Genomic DNA, 15,685 nt, shown 5'->3' on the forward strand with positions numbered 1-15,685 from the left:
TTTAAATCCTCGTTTTATCATAGATTATAAAGCAGAATTGCTTTGTTCCATCTTTTTACTGTTCCTAAAGTTTTCCTAAATCATTTGAAGCATGCTAGTGACAAAACGAGCAGAACAAACTCATGCCCCAGGCAGCAGAGGGCAGCGGGAGGGATGTGAGATGCCCCGGCCAGCGCTGAGGGGCGCAACGAGCCCAGGGCTCTGCTGAGGGGCGAGGGGGACCCTTCGTGGGGAGGGCGGCGGGTGCCTCCCTGCCACGGATGTTACCGAGGGAGTTTGTGGTCCCCCCGGCTGCAGTGGGTCCAGGCTGCCGACCGCCTGGACGCCCAGGGTGTGGCGGAGGGCCAGGGGCGGCGGAGACGGCGGTCCCCCACTTCGGGACGATGCGGCCCAGCCAGGGGCGGCCATGGCGTAGGACCGCCCCTCCCGCCGGCGGGCAACTGTTTCGAACGCGCTGCGGGAGCAGGCCGGCCCGGAGCGCGGGTGACTCCTTCCTGCAGAACAGGAACTGCGGCGCATCGTTGTCACGCAGCGGCGGAGCCTCTCCCGCGCCCGCACACGGCGCTGAGGGCTCGGCATCGCTGCGGCACCTGGGGCTCAGCCCCCGCGCCGGGGCCCGAGGGAAGGGCAGAGAGGCGGCCGAGCCGCCGGATGGGGCGGTGGCTTCCGCGGGCCACGCAGCCGCCGCGGCCGGGGCGATGTGGGAGCCGCGGGGCGCGGCGGTGAGGGCGGCGGCGGCTCTGCTGTTCGGGGCCGGCGCCTGCTACTGCCTGTGGCGGCTGGCGGCGGGCGGGCGGCGGCGGCAGCGAGCAGCGGCCGCGGGGAGCCCGCCGGCAGGTGAGGGCCGGGGCAGGGCAGGGCAGGGCGGGCCTCGCCCCTCCGGTGTGCGGCGGGGCCGCGGGAGGCTCCGGCGGGTTCCCAGCCCGCGGCCCTGCAGCGCGGCTCGGGCCCGGAGGTGGCTCTGCGCCCTGCCAGAGGCGGTGCCACAGCCCTGAGTCCCGGCCCTCCATAGCCATGTGGCAATTTAGAGCACTCTGGAGTGTGGTTTATTTTTAGAAAAGCCTATTTTTTAAAAATTAGTCTCCCAAAGCTTACATCTGATCAGTGTGTTTACTTATGTTGTTTTATGTTATTGCAGTTGTTTGTAATTCAAAGCTAAGCGGAATGTGTTTAGACGAGGATGAAAAACGATTTTGTTTTTGAAGTGAGCTATTGAATCATCATAATTAACCTCGACTATGGTCAAATGTTGGATGTAAAGCTGTGGAATTTAAAGCACTGTTAGCTTCTCAGAAGTCATCTCGAGTAAGCTATGACTAGTCTAGCAGTCACAGATCAGGTTTCATAGCTCTTCAGCTGGCTAAATAGTTCTGCCTCCAACCTGGCTGAAAATGGCCTTTGATAATATTTGTTGCCCTTTCATAAAGGTCAGGTACTCCATAACATCATCCTGACTCAGAAGCAGCCTTCCTCTGTTGTTTTGAGTGATGCCATAATCAGCAGAGTTCCTAACATGATGGCTTTACTTTGTCAAAGGATCTCAGTAGACTAGCAAAGTGTCATTACTATAATTTCTGGAAGTAGTAGTCTGTAAACTGGAAGCTTTGTTTCCTGCAGTGCCCAGACAGATTTCCACATTTCATTTTGGGGACACAAAAAACCCCAAAAAAATACAAAAAAAAAAAAATACAAAAAAAAACCCAACCCCAAACCATGTTTTCTGACTATTCCTAATAATTTTGCAGAGGAAATTTGCTATTGGTTAACCAGGAAGTAATGCACCTCAGCCTCTAATTGTTTGTTCCTTTTATTCTCCACCTTCAAAAGAGGTAATTAGAGGACTCAGGAAAAGGATGGAAATCTTAGTGTCACGAAAGTCTTTTTACCATGACATGATGACTGGGCACAACATTAGAACAACATGTCCTACAACTGAGAGCTAAATTTCAGCTTTGTAAAAAACATTAAGTAGCAACTAAGTGAAATGTCTCAAACTTAGTATAAAGTATTAAATTTCTAAACGTTGACAGACAGCAGTGCTCCCATGTCAACCCATACCATGGATGTGGATGTTCTACAGAAACTTATTCATTTGCTCCAGGCCACAGATGATCCATTAATTCAAGAGCAAGCTTTAATCACTCTCAGCAACAGTGCTGCCTTCTCTGGAAATCAAGTGAGTATTGTTCTGTACAAAACACGTGTCCATTGCCAGCCAGTCTGGCAGAGGAGAGCTGCTGTTTTGCTAAAGAGTGACACAGGACTGAAAGCTAGGACAGCTTGTGCTCTAAAATCCATTTAATGTATTGCCTTAATTTCTGCTGGCTCAAATCCACCAGCTTCACAGAATTTATTGAATTATAATGTTTGGACCACTTAAAGTTCTGTACTTCAAAAGTGCTGTAAATATATCTTTTGTTGCTTACAATTATGTGATGTTAATGAAAGGGTTGAATACTAGGTTAAATACTTTCTGCTTCAGATCTAAAATTTAGTGAGATAAACTAGTTTTTGTCCTTCACAAAGTTGTGTGCTGTTTGCACATTAGCAATTTTACAACTATCGAGGCATCTCCAAATCATTTGGACATAGAATGCAGAAAAACTATGAGCTGGATGCCAATTTTCATTCCTTTTTAGCAGTTTAACCTCCAAGGTCCCATCTTTTTTGCTACTTATGATTGCCATCTATTCTGGCTTCTCAAAATGGCTCCCTTAATATAAATCTCTTAGAATGCAACTGGAGCATAAAGCTCATTAGTCCATTTAATTCTTTTTTAAGAGCAGTATTTAAAAAAAAAAAGACAGTTAAAGTCTAAGTGAGAAAGATTAAAAAAAGTAATAAGAATAAGTGTAATGGAAAAAGTTTCAGAACCTCTAATAATATGAAGTTACATCTTGAAATTCTGTCCTGTTCAGGCAGGACTTTTAGGTACTGCAATCTGGCTCAGTTGTTCTATTAACTCATTATCAAGTAATTTCCTTTTATTCTTTATAATGTAAAATGCTTTAAGCATGCTTTGCAGACCAGATTTTAAAAGCAAAGGTGATGTGCTGTTGTCAAATAACAGCAACTAATACTTTTGTTCCCAAGCAGAACCCTTCTTAGTTTCAGGAAAGCAATAAAGCAGAATCTGCTAACACTCTCTTTAAACAGAACAGTCAATTCTGAACTCTTCATTCACATTCATTTTTGTCAATATGCAGACATTGAGGGAATGCTTCAGCATTTAAATTAAATTTTTAAAAATCCTAGTAAATATCTTCTCTATTTCAGGATATAATCCGAGATTTGGGTGGTCTTTCTGTTATTGGAGGGATGCTCTCCAACTGCGTTCCCAAAGTGGAAGAAAAAGCACTAAATGCACTTAATAATTTGAGTATGAATATTAAAAATCAGGAAGAGATACAGGTAAGGTTCTTAATGGGAAAAACCAAAGTAACCAAGGCAAAGAGATAGTATAGGTCCTTCAGCATATTTGTTAAATACAAGCCAGGATGCTAAAATGCTTTGATGATAGATGTACAAGTCAGCAGATCTGGATGACTGAAAGGATAACTTAGAAATGCATTTACTGCTTCACTGGCATTTACTTTTAAAATAAAAGACAGGAACCTATGCAGTTTGTGTTCAGCTTTCACAAAATACTATTAAAGAGAGATTGTGCTGCTAAGATTATAGCAAAATTATGTGAGGTAAAATGATTTCCAAACATGCCTAGAACATCACCAGTGGCTGTTTAACAGAATGGATTGCAGATTGAACTTGTCAGGACTCCTTAGGTGAGGGAGAAGAAAAGAGTAATTGAGATCCTGGGTTTGTACAAGACCAATTTTTCAGGTGATACTTCCATCTTAAAAGTGTGTATAAATTATAACAAGTTCCACTGGTAAATACAGTACATGCTATGGATGTGAAAGGACTAAACATCAAGAAAAAAGAAATCTATCTGATTAATCAATAGATCAAAAAGTGTCCAAGTGGTAAGCTCAGGCAGATTTGAAGACTTCTACTAGTTTGTTTCAGTAGCTTGATAAAAAGGTACTGTGACTGCTTGTGGTAGTTTGAAGCATCTTTAGCAATGGGCAATTTTTATTAAGTAGTGCTTGTCAATATTTTTCTAGGTGTATAAGTAGAAAATCACTCCTTTGGTAAGGGCAGATTACTTTTTTTCCTCAGTTAGGACTCCAAGATTTGTTGTATACTGTCATCTAGAAGAAAAATTGTTAAAAATAGTAGTTAATGTCAGTTGTCATTGCTGTTCCTACAGTGTTCTCCTTTAATGTAAATCCACCACATGGTTGGGAGAAAGGATTTCATTTCAAAGCTTGTCCTTAGCTTGTTCTCAATATTTAAGATGTAAGTTACTTTTAAGTGATTTTTAAGCAACTCCTTAAAGCATCTTTGTCACTTCTGAGATGGAGGCAAAGCGATTCAGGTTTTCAGAGCAAGTTATGTTTCAGGGAGATTAGTGAGCATAATGATGTATGGTCTGCTTCTGTCATGCCACTAGAATGTCTGATATATTCAAAACAAAAACTTACTTGTTTCCAAGAACCTTTGCCATTCAGCCAGCAATGTTCAGCAAGTATTTATGTTACTGTAGCTAGGCCATTGATACTATTTGTGACAGAAAATATACTTTTATTAAAAAGTATTCTCACTTTATATACTTTTATTAAAAAGTATTCTCACTTTATTTCCTCCCCCCTTTCCCCAGGTATTTATTACACAAGTTTGTAGGACTGTTGAGTCAGCTCCCCTGAACTCTGACGTGCAGATAGCTGGACTCAGGCTGTTGACAAATATGTCTGTTACCAGTGACTACCACCAGAAGATGATAAACTCAATTCCATGCTTTCTTCATTTGCTTTCAGAAGGAGCTGAAAGGACACAGGTACTGGGTAGTGTTATTTTTACAAGCCATTTGTGAAGCTGCTTTGCTTGCCTTGTTTCTTAACATTTTGGTAAAATGGTTTAGACTGTGCTAAGAAAAACCAAATATTCATTAATGATAACAGATTTTATGCACTAAAATATGGATCTGTATTAGTTTCACAACATAAATTGAAAAACAAGGGAGGGAAGCGAATCTTGGTAGTGGAACCACCAGGATACAGCTCTACCAAAGCTGTGCAGGGTGCACTGTGATTGTCCTGTGCTTTTGCCATTGCAACTCCAGAATTCTCTTCTGCTCTAAACATTGCTACTGCATCACAGAGCAAGGAGAACCTGCATGGGAAAGGCTTCACTGATGCATGAATCTCTGTAGGGAAACATGCCAAGCAGTGATCCTAAGTTATGGACTTTAGTTCTGCTATGCTTATGACACCTCTGGCAACCTTAGTGACTGCAAGTGGAAATCATGCTTATTTGAGACTTGTTGTAATACTGAAACAAGCTTCAGTTAGGGACCAAACTCAGCTTTATTCAAGATGTTGTGGTACCATCAGTGTACATGGTTGCTCTATCAGATCAAAACCAGTTTTCCAAAAAACACATTTCCACTAAACATAACACACCTATTGTACGTAAGTACAGGCAGTAATATGGCCTCTTCTTAGTGTTTAAAGACTAGCATCACAAGGTCCAAGAAAGCACAAAGGTGTATTTGTATATGCTTTGGATCATTTTAAATGCAGTACTTAACCATCTTCTTTGTATTTTAAACGTATTCTGCATTTGGCCTAGGATTCGTTCATGGGTCTTGCCTTATTTTGATGTTTAAGCCAATCTGAATTTGCTTCTAACATGTCTATACCTTGGTTTTCCCTATACCAAAATACTCAAGATATTGGTTAACTCATTTTGCCTTTTCCTCCCCAAGTCAACTTTGCCACTATTGATACTCATTACAGCTTTACTTACTGTGTTGGAGCTTTTAATGAACTTGAATATTCCTCACTTCAGATTCAAGTTTTGAAAGTACTTGTGAACTTATCTGCAAACCCAGCCATGACAAGACATCTTCTCAGAGCTCAAGTAAGGTTCTTGCTGCTTCATTTTATTTTTAGCATATATACATGTGTACCAGTTTAGGTATTGCATTCACTAGAAGAATTTTAATGTATTAGAAATATATATGCAATTCCAGAATAAATTCTAGACACTGCTTGGTCAAAATCAGTAGCTAAGGGCACATTCTTACATGGGTAGGCTTTATTCCAGAGGGCAGTGTAATACAGATACCGTGCTTAGAGAGGGAGAGGCAGAGGGCCTGTGCACTTGGAGACAGGTGGTTGTTCCATTCCAGATGATCAATGATAACTTGCAGAAGCCTGTTCTAACCTTCACTTTTCACCAAAGGGGCAATACTATGAACTTCACTTTGTATTATGTAAAAGGAACCCAAACCTTCATTTCCAGACACACAGTCAGTATATAAATTGAAAACTATCAAATAGAACCAGTACAGTAAATGATCCTTCTCAACTGCTGTTTCTATAGCCAATGTACTGGACCAAACCCAGCCAAATTCCACTGGAATCCCCACCCCTTTATTCAAATGCAGCCATAGGACTGTTGCCTCTAAGTGCTCTAAGTGGACTTTCCCTGTGCATTTACTTATTTCTTCGTGGAGAAATTTGTGGGACATTTGCTGTGTTGGCCTTGGCACACAGGTTTCTTTCAGTTTCAATTCCTCGCACCAAAATAGAGTCAGGGGCTGCATCCTCATCCCCCTCCCCAAATTAACTTTCTTAAAATGTGCAATGGCTTTTATTTGAGCGCTATCTGCTATGAGCAAAGCTAGTCTAGATAATACTGTCTTTTCATAATTCAAACAAGGTTAGCATAGCTAAATATTCAGTTCTCTGTTAAGTGTATCTTTTTCATTTATCAGATATGCCAACAAAAACATTCAGGGCAAAATCAAAGTGGCTGAGAAGGAAAGCAGACCCTCTCTTCCAAATGGGAATTTTCCAGACAGACACATTTTGGAGATTGAAAATACAAAGCATTTATTAGCCCACTGATGCACAGGCCAGTGTTTTCTAGAGAGAAAATGTGCACGCTGTGCAAGTTTCTGACAGGAGTTCACAGCATTACTGGGATGTCATACAATTTCTGCTTTAGATGGTTTAGGTGTGCATTTTTTTCCATTTTCTTAAGTTTGATTTAGTTACGTGTACTTACTGCTGGTGATGAAGTATGGACTGTTTCTTCAATATCCTAGGTGCCATCATTGGTGATAATTTTTGACAACTGTGTAAACAGAGATATTCTGGTTCGAGCCCTGGCGTTTGCAGCAAACTTGAAAAAGAATGTGAACGATGAAGAAGGCACCAAGATTGAAGAATACTGTGAAGACTCAATTTTCTTCACACTCTGCAGGGACTCTGCCCCATTTGCTCAGAGACTGGCATCTTTGCTGCATCACCCTGACACAGAAGTGAAAGAACAAGTTGTGAGAATATTAACGCAATAGTGTTGTTTTCTTAAAACAGACTGACCTGATGAAAATATCTAATCTTGGCAATGCTAAGCTAAGAAAGTGTGCAACAAGTAAACAACACAACAGTGATGGAGAAAAAAAGCCCTAAATACTATCATTTTAATGGGTGCAAATTAGTTACTACAGAAGAGAATGCCATGTATTTAATACAGAGAGCATAACAGATATTTTTACAAGCAAGAGAAAACCAATAGCTTAATTATTACTGATAAACCACTGCACAGTTGCTACATTTATGCAATGGGGGCAAACAGTTTAAAACATGAAAACATCTATATGTAAAATGAACATTTTAAATGGATGAGTGAAGTGAATGAAAATATCCTTTGCAATGTCAAAGACCTTTTTTTTACTTTAAGTATTTACAGCTGTTGAATAAATACCTCATTAGAATTGTGCATTAAAGAGAGATTAGGCATTTATATTTTTTTAGTCTACCTATGAAAATGGTAAAGCTGAATCTTAACAAAATAGTATTAAATAAAAACAATACCAAACTATCATTGGCTTCATACAGAATCAGTATCTTCAATGAAAGCTGCATACTAAAGTCACCAAACCTAGGTTTTTTCACTGTACCTGTATGGAATTTATTCTTAAACACCATTTTTGTATGCTTAGTATATCAACTCCATTTAGCCAAACTGCAGTGCAATTAATCACAACTGTGAAAGGTTTCTACACTTGAACAAAAATTGAAAGGATTTTATATTGCTTTAAAATTGTCACTTTAGGGAAAGCAGACATATTTTTTAAAAAGTATTTTATTAGGAGTCAAGGATTATCTGCAACTGCAATTCAGCATTCTCATTCTTATTTTAAAAAAGTTTACAAGAGCAGTATCATACACATTTTTACAAAAGCTTCCAATTCTGTAGCAGCCCTTGGGCTTCCTTTCCTTAGACATCTTTACTCCTTTTTTTTTCTGCAACTGGAACATCACTGAAATGAGTGCTTCTGCAGAATTAGCCCCCATAAACTTTTAGTCAGCAACCCAGCATTAATTCAAAATGAAGTGGAATCCATACAAACATCACTGTAAAAGAACCTGAACAGAGTTTCATTGATGAATACAAAACATACTGGAAAATACTTCTAAAACCAAACTACTAAAAAACTTCCACTACAGAGAAACTAAAAGGTGTTAGATGTAAAGGCTAGGAAAGTTTTCCACTTTGTTCCGTTTTTAAGAGAACTGTATCACCTAAATTGTTACCAAGTGCTTAATCTTTCTAATTTAGCATACTCACTGCTCTTAGAAAACATTACTATCTTCTCTTTCTGTATTACAATAGATACTTGTTTTCAGAAGGTCACTTTGCAAATAGCTAAAACTGCAAGAAAAATACGACCTTGAAACGGTGACACGCCCATGCCCTCATCAATACAGGGGTAAAGCTACACGTATCTAATTTATCCACGTAGGTAGTTTTAACTCACCAGGAATACAGTTAAGGCAGAAATAGAAGTTGGCATGATTCCCAGTCAGAAACTTGACAACTGCTGCATTGACAGTGAACTTCCTTTCCTCCTTCCCACTGCTCCTAAAACACTGTACAGTTTGTGATAAGCAGGTTACATTATAATCACTTAATGTTTTGCAACTTTTTGTAGATTTAATGTTTTTTGCTACTGAATTTGATTAAGAAAAGTAAATACTAGGCCAGACACTAAGAATTTATCCACTCTCCTCTCCTGACCAGACATTAGGACCAGTCTGTTCTAGGTATAGCTGATACATGGTTTCTTAAGCTCAACAACAGAGATGTCTAGATGTCCCTTTCCGTTTTCTCCAACCTAAAAATAAGTTTTTTCAGTATCATCTTTTTGATAGAGTTGATCTCTTAGCCATTGCTTTAACAGCTGACACAAACAAGTGACCTTTTCTAAAAATACACGAGAACTTGCTACAGTGTTGTCTCAGTTTTCTTTTTCTGGTCTAGAAAGAACTATTTTTAAATGCTTTCTTCATAGAACAATGCTGTTGAGATGTTTGAAATCATGCAAGACTTTCCAATGTGCCTTTATGCAAAGATGTCTCATTTTTTATCACCTACCTAACACCCTTGGTGGAATCTTACCAGCACCAAGCAGAACATAATGGTCACCATTCTAGGTACAAGTGTTGTGAATTAACAATCCAAAACAAAACATGTCATTACTGACATTTAGTTTCTGATCCATGTAACTCAGTGTATCTCTGCTCTGTGGCTGCTTGGCTAGGTGTTCTGTATTTTAGTTCCACTCTTTCTGAAGTACGTAATTTTACAGAATAACCTATAGATGATTATAAAAACAGGAAAAGAAAACAACCCACAACAAAAACAACTTTAATCTTAAACTTGTCCTTCAAAGTACTCAAAACTTCTTGCAGCTTGGTGTCCTACACAAAATTACAAACAGGTAATATACATTGTATCACCCAAGTTGTGATTGAAGCTGTTGTGTAAATACAGGAGACTTCATCTGAAACAGCCCCAACACTGAATAACAGGGTAGTTTTAAACCAATTTTAATAACTGTCTATAGTTTAAAGATTACCTCAGTTGTTCCTACCATGAAATCTCATTAACTGGTTTTAATTAGTTGCCAGAATTCATGCCTTTAAATAATACGTCTTTTTTATATATATTTATCTTTGTGGGATATGAAAATAAAATGTACAGCAAGAGCAAAAAAAAAAAAAAAAAAACCCTGAACCAACCCACATATCCCACAGACCAGAAGAAATCATAAACAAAACATGATTTGCCAATGAAATTATGAAGGAGAATAACAACCCTTTTTTATTGGCAACAGTAGGCTTTAATTCTGTAAATGAGCAAGACAATTTGATACAGACACATTTGGCCAAGTTTTATAACACTGAACAATGTTGTAATCTCATTCAACTTTAAAATTATAGGGAAGCTACTAGAAAAAACACCACAGCCCTTGCTCAAGACTTTTTTGGGGGTGGGGGGGAAGGTACTAAGAAAAAAGGCTGAGTTAATGCAAGGACAAGTGAAATTAAGAGGTTTTTCCACTTAAAGTACTGCAATTCAGACACATTCAGACCTAACTTAAAAACACAGACAAAACAATAAAAATGTGCAGGTATTCTGGCCAGCAGTTAGTTTTACACATCCATGATGCAATATTAAATCATCTCTTTCTTTAAAAGGCACATTTCTTTGATGTAAAATTCAGCTTTTGTGGTTCATTAATACATGAAAATGAAGAGTGAAAACAATTTTAACATGCTTGTGCTTAAACAACACAGCTGTATTGGAAGACTTCACCCCACAAAACATACAGTGAAGCTGTACAAAGCTTGTACATCAAGGTACAGGGCATAACCTGAAGACTAACAAGTGGGAGATGACAGTCTAACAATGAATAATTCAAGACAGCCATTAATCCTAAGAATATGTTCTGTGCTGAAGTTATTATTGCTGCAGCAGGTAGGATGAAGAGTTTAAAAATAATTTTTTTATCAGTGGTGTACATCAGAGCAAGTTATTTCCAGACAACACTTAATATATAAACCACTTTTAGATCACCTCTTTAAATTTATAAACAATATAACTAGTAAAATTTGTCATGAAATTGGTATGCAAGCTTTAATTCTGAAACTGACAAACCTGGCATTTAGAAATCCAATTCAATCTCAAAAATCTGTCGTGTACATTATGTTAGTATTGTTACATTAGTTCAAATCAAACAGGGCTTACAAGGAACTGACACTGTTTCAGTTTTCAAACCGGTCATTTGTATTCAAATTCCGTGATTCTCCATGGTGCAAGAGAAAGAAGTCATCTTTTTTCAAGCCATATCTCTCAAGAGCTTCATTCAATTTAACTGGAGGATCCAAGTAATACTAAAAAAAAAAAAAGAGAATAATATGAGGGAAAAGATACCAGTACAACATTTTTTGGGGGAAAAAAAAATCTCTAAGAAACAGGGGGAGGAGAAGGATATTTCTCAAATTAAAATGTTTGGGTTCATTTTAGATTTTTGAACGATAAGAACACTGATTTACAGCTGCAGAGTAACTAGCAAGGCTCAGCTTGTCAGCCCCCACTCGGTGGCCTCAAGGCAGCAATAGATGCCGTCGGAGGAAGCGCTGGCCGCCAGCAGCCGGCGCTTTCGCTCGCTCGCAAGCCGCGCTGCCAGCGGCCCCGTCTGAACGCTCCGCCAGGGCGGCCCCCCAGCTTACCGCGGGGTATTTGTTACATTGCCGAAAGGCATCGTCAAGGAGTAATCATCTATTTTTGTGCTCCTAAATACACAGTAACCTTTGTACCGCGGGCACTAGTAACACAATTTATTGGAAACACTGCGGACAGGAAATGTTCTATCCGCGCACCGCATCCTATGTTCCCTCCGTGCTCTGCCACGGAGGGGCACGAGCAGCTGGGAGGGAGCATAGACGGGACACAACATTTGACAGATAAGGGGACCACACTATCAGAAATGAACTAGGAGATAAAGTGGTGCAACTGAAGCAAAAACAAAGTTGAAAAACAGCTACCAGACAATATCAAAACAAATGTAGATACTTCCTATTCACTGTGCTTTCAGTTGCTGTATAAGTACCTCGATAACCTTCTCATTAGATCTGTGGACTTAGGGGCATGTAGAGGGGAATAAAACACTTTAAAAAATCAAAAACATAACTCATTTTTTTCATATCCTTTCTGGTTTTAACTTTGAATCAACTATTAAAAATACTGTTTATATATTTACTAGACAGACATAATAAATACTGTATTGACCTACAGGCATGCAGTTCTTACTATCTCCAAGTGATGCACCACTCAGTTTGTTTTTATTACTGCATAACGTAATGCATAACACTGCATAATACTGCATGTGTCCTCATCTGTTACGTTCCTCAGCATTTGGATATCAGAAATCTTCCACATTTGCTTCAATAACTCTGTACTTTCTTACCCATGGAAATATTTTATGTAATTGTTTATGCAAATCTGAGCATTGTTTTGAACAGCAGTATACAGAGTAACAATTTTCACTCATACAAAGTTCACATTTTAAGTTTACATTTACAGATACGTAGGTTAAACTGAACAAGCAAAGTATGACTAATGACTGTCTGTCTAGTCCTTGGAAATCTGAACTCATGTTTAGTGTTGCAATTTACCTCATTTGCTAAAGCAAAGGTCCCCCAATGAATTGCTACAGACTTCTTTGCTTGAACATCAATATGGATTCTTACTGCTTCTTCAGGATCCACATGCTGGTATTTCATAAACCACCTACCAAAACAAAGAAGCACCTTTTTTGTGTCACCTAATCCAGTGCAAGATTTCTCCCTTACTGCCATTGCAAAGTACAAAAAGAAACATGTGCTCACCTAATGAAAAAATCATAAGCATGTACACCTGGACAGCATACAGAATACTCAAGATCAGGAAACTAACAGATACCAACATACCCATCAAACAGCAGTTCATTTATTGTACTCTCTTTTTGAAGGATTTTTTCTTATCTCTATTTTGAGTACGTTAAGGATGTATTACTGGTGCCCTGAGGCATTAGGGCCGAAACTTTAAATCCATCTCTGAAAAAATTTGTACACATAAAAAGTGTGTGCTTCAGAGATAGCCCAAGGGAACAGGCAAAACACGAGAGAACTTGGCAGTTCCTGAGAGATACCGAATTTTTACCATGCTATTTGGATTCCCATCTTTTCTTCTCAGCCCATATATACTTTCCTTCCAGTATCATATGAGTACTATCATCTAAATGTTTTCTCCAGAAGGAGAGAAGTTATCTCTCCTGAGCAAACAGATTTTTCATACTCTATAAGCAAATCATCCTTGTCTCCATATAAGTTGCAAAACCAGGGTAAATACTGAAGCAAGACTAAAATGCAGCAAATGACATACACTGGAATGGGCTGGATTAAATGGTGCTGTTTCAGAAAAAAAAGCACAGAGTAATTCCTGATTTTTACTCAACATTTTTAAGGGAAGAAAGACTGCTGATTCATCCTTGCTGTCCTTAAGTCTGAAGAAAAAACTCTCCAAAAACATCACACATACACATACTTTTTAATAAAGTACACCTACAGTTTTAACTTCTGGGTGTATTTTTTGTCATCAGTACATAACTTTATTTACGGATATTGCTGAAACTCTGATTTTCCTACCTTGGCTCATAAGCTCCAATGGGGATGGCTGCAAGATCAAAAGGTCCAAACCTTTTGCCTATTTGTTCAAAAGCAAAACAATATCCAGTATCTCCTGCAAAGAAAAACCTATTCCAAGGTCCCAAGACAGACCAGCTGCCCCAGAGAACCTTGTTATCATCTGTCACAGTCCTTTTGCACCAATGCTGGGAAGGGGTGAAGACAAAAGTCACCGCATCGTGACCAGGGACACAGTTCTCCTCCCACCAATCCAGTTCGATCACATTCTCGCAGCCACATCTCTGCATCCACGGCAGGAGCCCCAGGGGCACGAACCAGCGCAGCTCGCTGCCGAAGCGCTCGTTCAGACTGGCCACGCTGTTGTAGTCCAGGTGATCGTAGTGCGTGTGGCTGATCAGCACCGCGTCTATCCTGGGCAGCTGCGCGACTGTGCACGGAGGCCCGCGGAAGCGCTTGGGACCCAAGAGCTGAAGAGGGGAAGCTCTCTGGCTGAAGATTGGGTCAGTAAGAAACACAAGTTCATCCATTTCCACCATAACTGTGGCGTGTCCCAGCCACGTGACTCGCATACCAGCTCCTGTCTTCCCAGCATCTTCTGGTGCTTGAACAAAGTAAGGTTGTAACACTGGGAGTTCTTTGTCGAGTTCCTGGCAAAAAAAGAACACAAGATGCATGAGAGATTTCAGAATGTACTTGGCCATGGAACAAAAACTGCATACAAGGCACAAATCTATACAGTCAAGTCTTGTACTTTGTTTATGCTTTTATGCAGAGAACTGCAGCACACACCAGATGCCTTTTTAATGTTCATTTTCTCAGCTACTTCCTCCTAATTTAATTTTAGCCTTTTGCAACATTTACACTTCTCTGTCGAAAAAGAAAAGAGAGTATCCCTTCAGGCCAGGAGACCTGATAGTCTGGGGGCACTAACAGCATCCCAGGAAGATTCCTCCACCTGAAAAAAATATGTATACACACACACAGAGTGTTACTCAACAAATGCTCAAGTTTAGCTTATGCAACTCAATGATGCGTCCTCTTTGTCCTAGCACAAGTAAGTCACAGATGAAAGAAAATGCCATGTTTCCCAGCCACATTCCACAAAAGCTCTGCTAGCTTTTATCAGGCCCTCCCTCTGTCTGTCCTCATTACATCTAGAAGTGGCACACAAAGGTTAACTTCACTTGGCTAATGTTAGCTATTACAATTCTGCCTTCCCATCCTGCCAAGAATTTAATGAACATTCATAAAAAACAAAATATTTTTTAAGATAAACCATAAAGTACTTAGATTTGCTTGGTTAAGAAAAGGTTCCCCCAGCTCCTCTTTTATTCCAGCTTGACAGTCCGTACTTGAGTATGACAGATCAGAAAACTGATCTGGCTGAACTTTAATCCAGAGGTAAGAAATACACAGCTCTCATTTTGACTGGCTCCAATTTGACTCTGTGTGTATCCTCAAACTGGCACAAAGGAGGCCGTGGCTGTACATTACCTACTGAAGCTCACTGCCCAACCACCACCCATTCTCTCATTTTGAACCAGAGTTATGCTCTTCACTGCAGTTTGGTTGAAGTGCTAATGCAGAAGATTTATATGCAATAAATAAGAGCTTTCCTATTAAAAAAACCAACCAACCAACCAACGAGTCTTCTCAGAATTCTTGACCATCTCCAGGTTAGCCACAATGTGGCTAAGGCTCTCCTCCCAAACACTTATGGTCTGAACCCCTCACTTCGCTTTAGAAGAATTTTCATGTGCTAGGGCAGCTTCTAGACTCCTGACATCCTCTCCCTCATAATCACAAATGTCCCAGCACTTCTGGTTCCAAGTCAAGTTCTGCCTGCCATGGTTGCTGCTCTCATTCTCTCAGCCTAGCACAGATTAGCACCATCAGTGAGTTTACACGGAGCTGACCTTGTGCTCCTTTAGAAGTCCAGCTGATGCTGTCACAGTTTAGGACTCCAGGAGTTGCCTTGTTAAACCAGTCCTGACAGCTTCAGGGAAGTTACTTTCTCCACAATATTTTATTGATTTGGAAGGCATATGTTGGGAAAAACAAAGCATGCACATCTCCAT

At 39.9% G+C, this 15,685-nt stretch overlaps 2 protein-coding genes across 5 annotated transcripts in view; one reads left to right on the plus strand and one right to left on the minus strand.

Annotated features, from left to right (window-relative positions):
• On the plus strand, positions 1-9,486 carry ARMC10 (armadillo repeat containing 10). Of its 2 annotated transcripts, none has more exons than XR_005258986.1 (6): positions 1-837; positions 2,031-2,176; positions 3,277-3,411; positions 4,721-4,897; positions 5,828-5,982; positions 7,175-7,313. XR_005258986.1 is itself a non-coding variant. In XM_038154324.1 (6 exons), exons 1-6 carry the CDS (start codon positions 261-263, stop codon positions 7,424-7,426), a joined length of 1,359 nt encoding a protein of 452 aa, XP_038010252.1. In that variant the 5' UTR covers positions 7-260; the 3' UTR covers positions 7,427-9,486. The 2 variants fall into 2 exon arrangements, 1 of the variants encoding a protein (XP_038010252.1); XM_038154324.1 differs by having other exon boundaries at positions 7-837; positions 5,911-5,982; positions 7,175-9,486.
• NAPEPLD (N-acyl phosphatidylethanolamine phospholipase D) overlaps positions 7,248-15,685 on the minus strand; it is a 25,296-nt gene continuing 16,858 nt past the window's right edge. Inside the window, exons 3-7 of one of the 3 annotated variants that reach the window (XR_005258985.1) lie at positions 13,608-14,254; positions 12,597-12,711; positions 11,167-11,312; positions 8,894-9,005; positions 7,248-7,379 (exon numbers count right to left, since the gene is read on the minus strand). Coding sequence is in view for 2 of the 3 variants with exons in the window: in XM_038154322.1 (XP_038010250.1) it covers positions 11,184-11,312; positions 12,597-12,711; positions 13,608-14,254 (891 nt within the window). In the remaining variant the exon portion in view is untranslated. Of the gene's footprint in view, positions 7,380-7,519; positions 11,313-12,596; positions 12,712-13,607; positions 14,255-15,685 lie in introns of those variants that run through there. The other 2 variants (XM_038154322.1, XM_038154323.1) reach the window with 2 other exon arrangements.

This window comes from Motacilla alba, chromosome 1A (assembly GCF_015832195.1).
Source record: "Motacilla alba alba isolate MOTALB_02 chromosome 1A, Motacilla_alba_V1.0_pri, whole genome shotgun sequence".
Classification (NCBI taxonomy): Eukaryota; Metazoa; Chordata; class Aves; order Passeriformes; family Motacillidae; genus Motacilla; species Motacilla alba.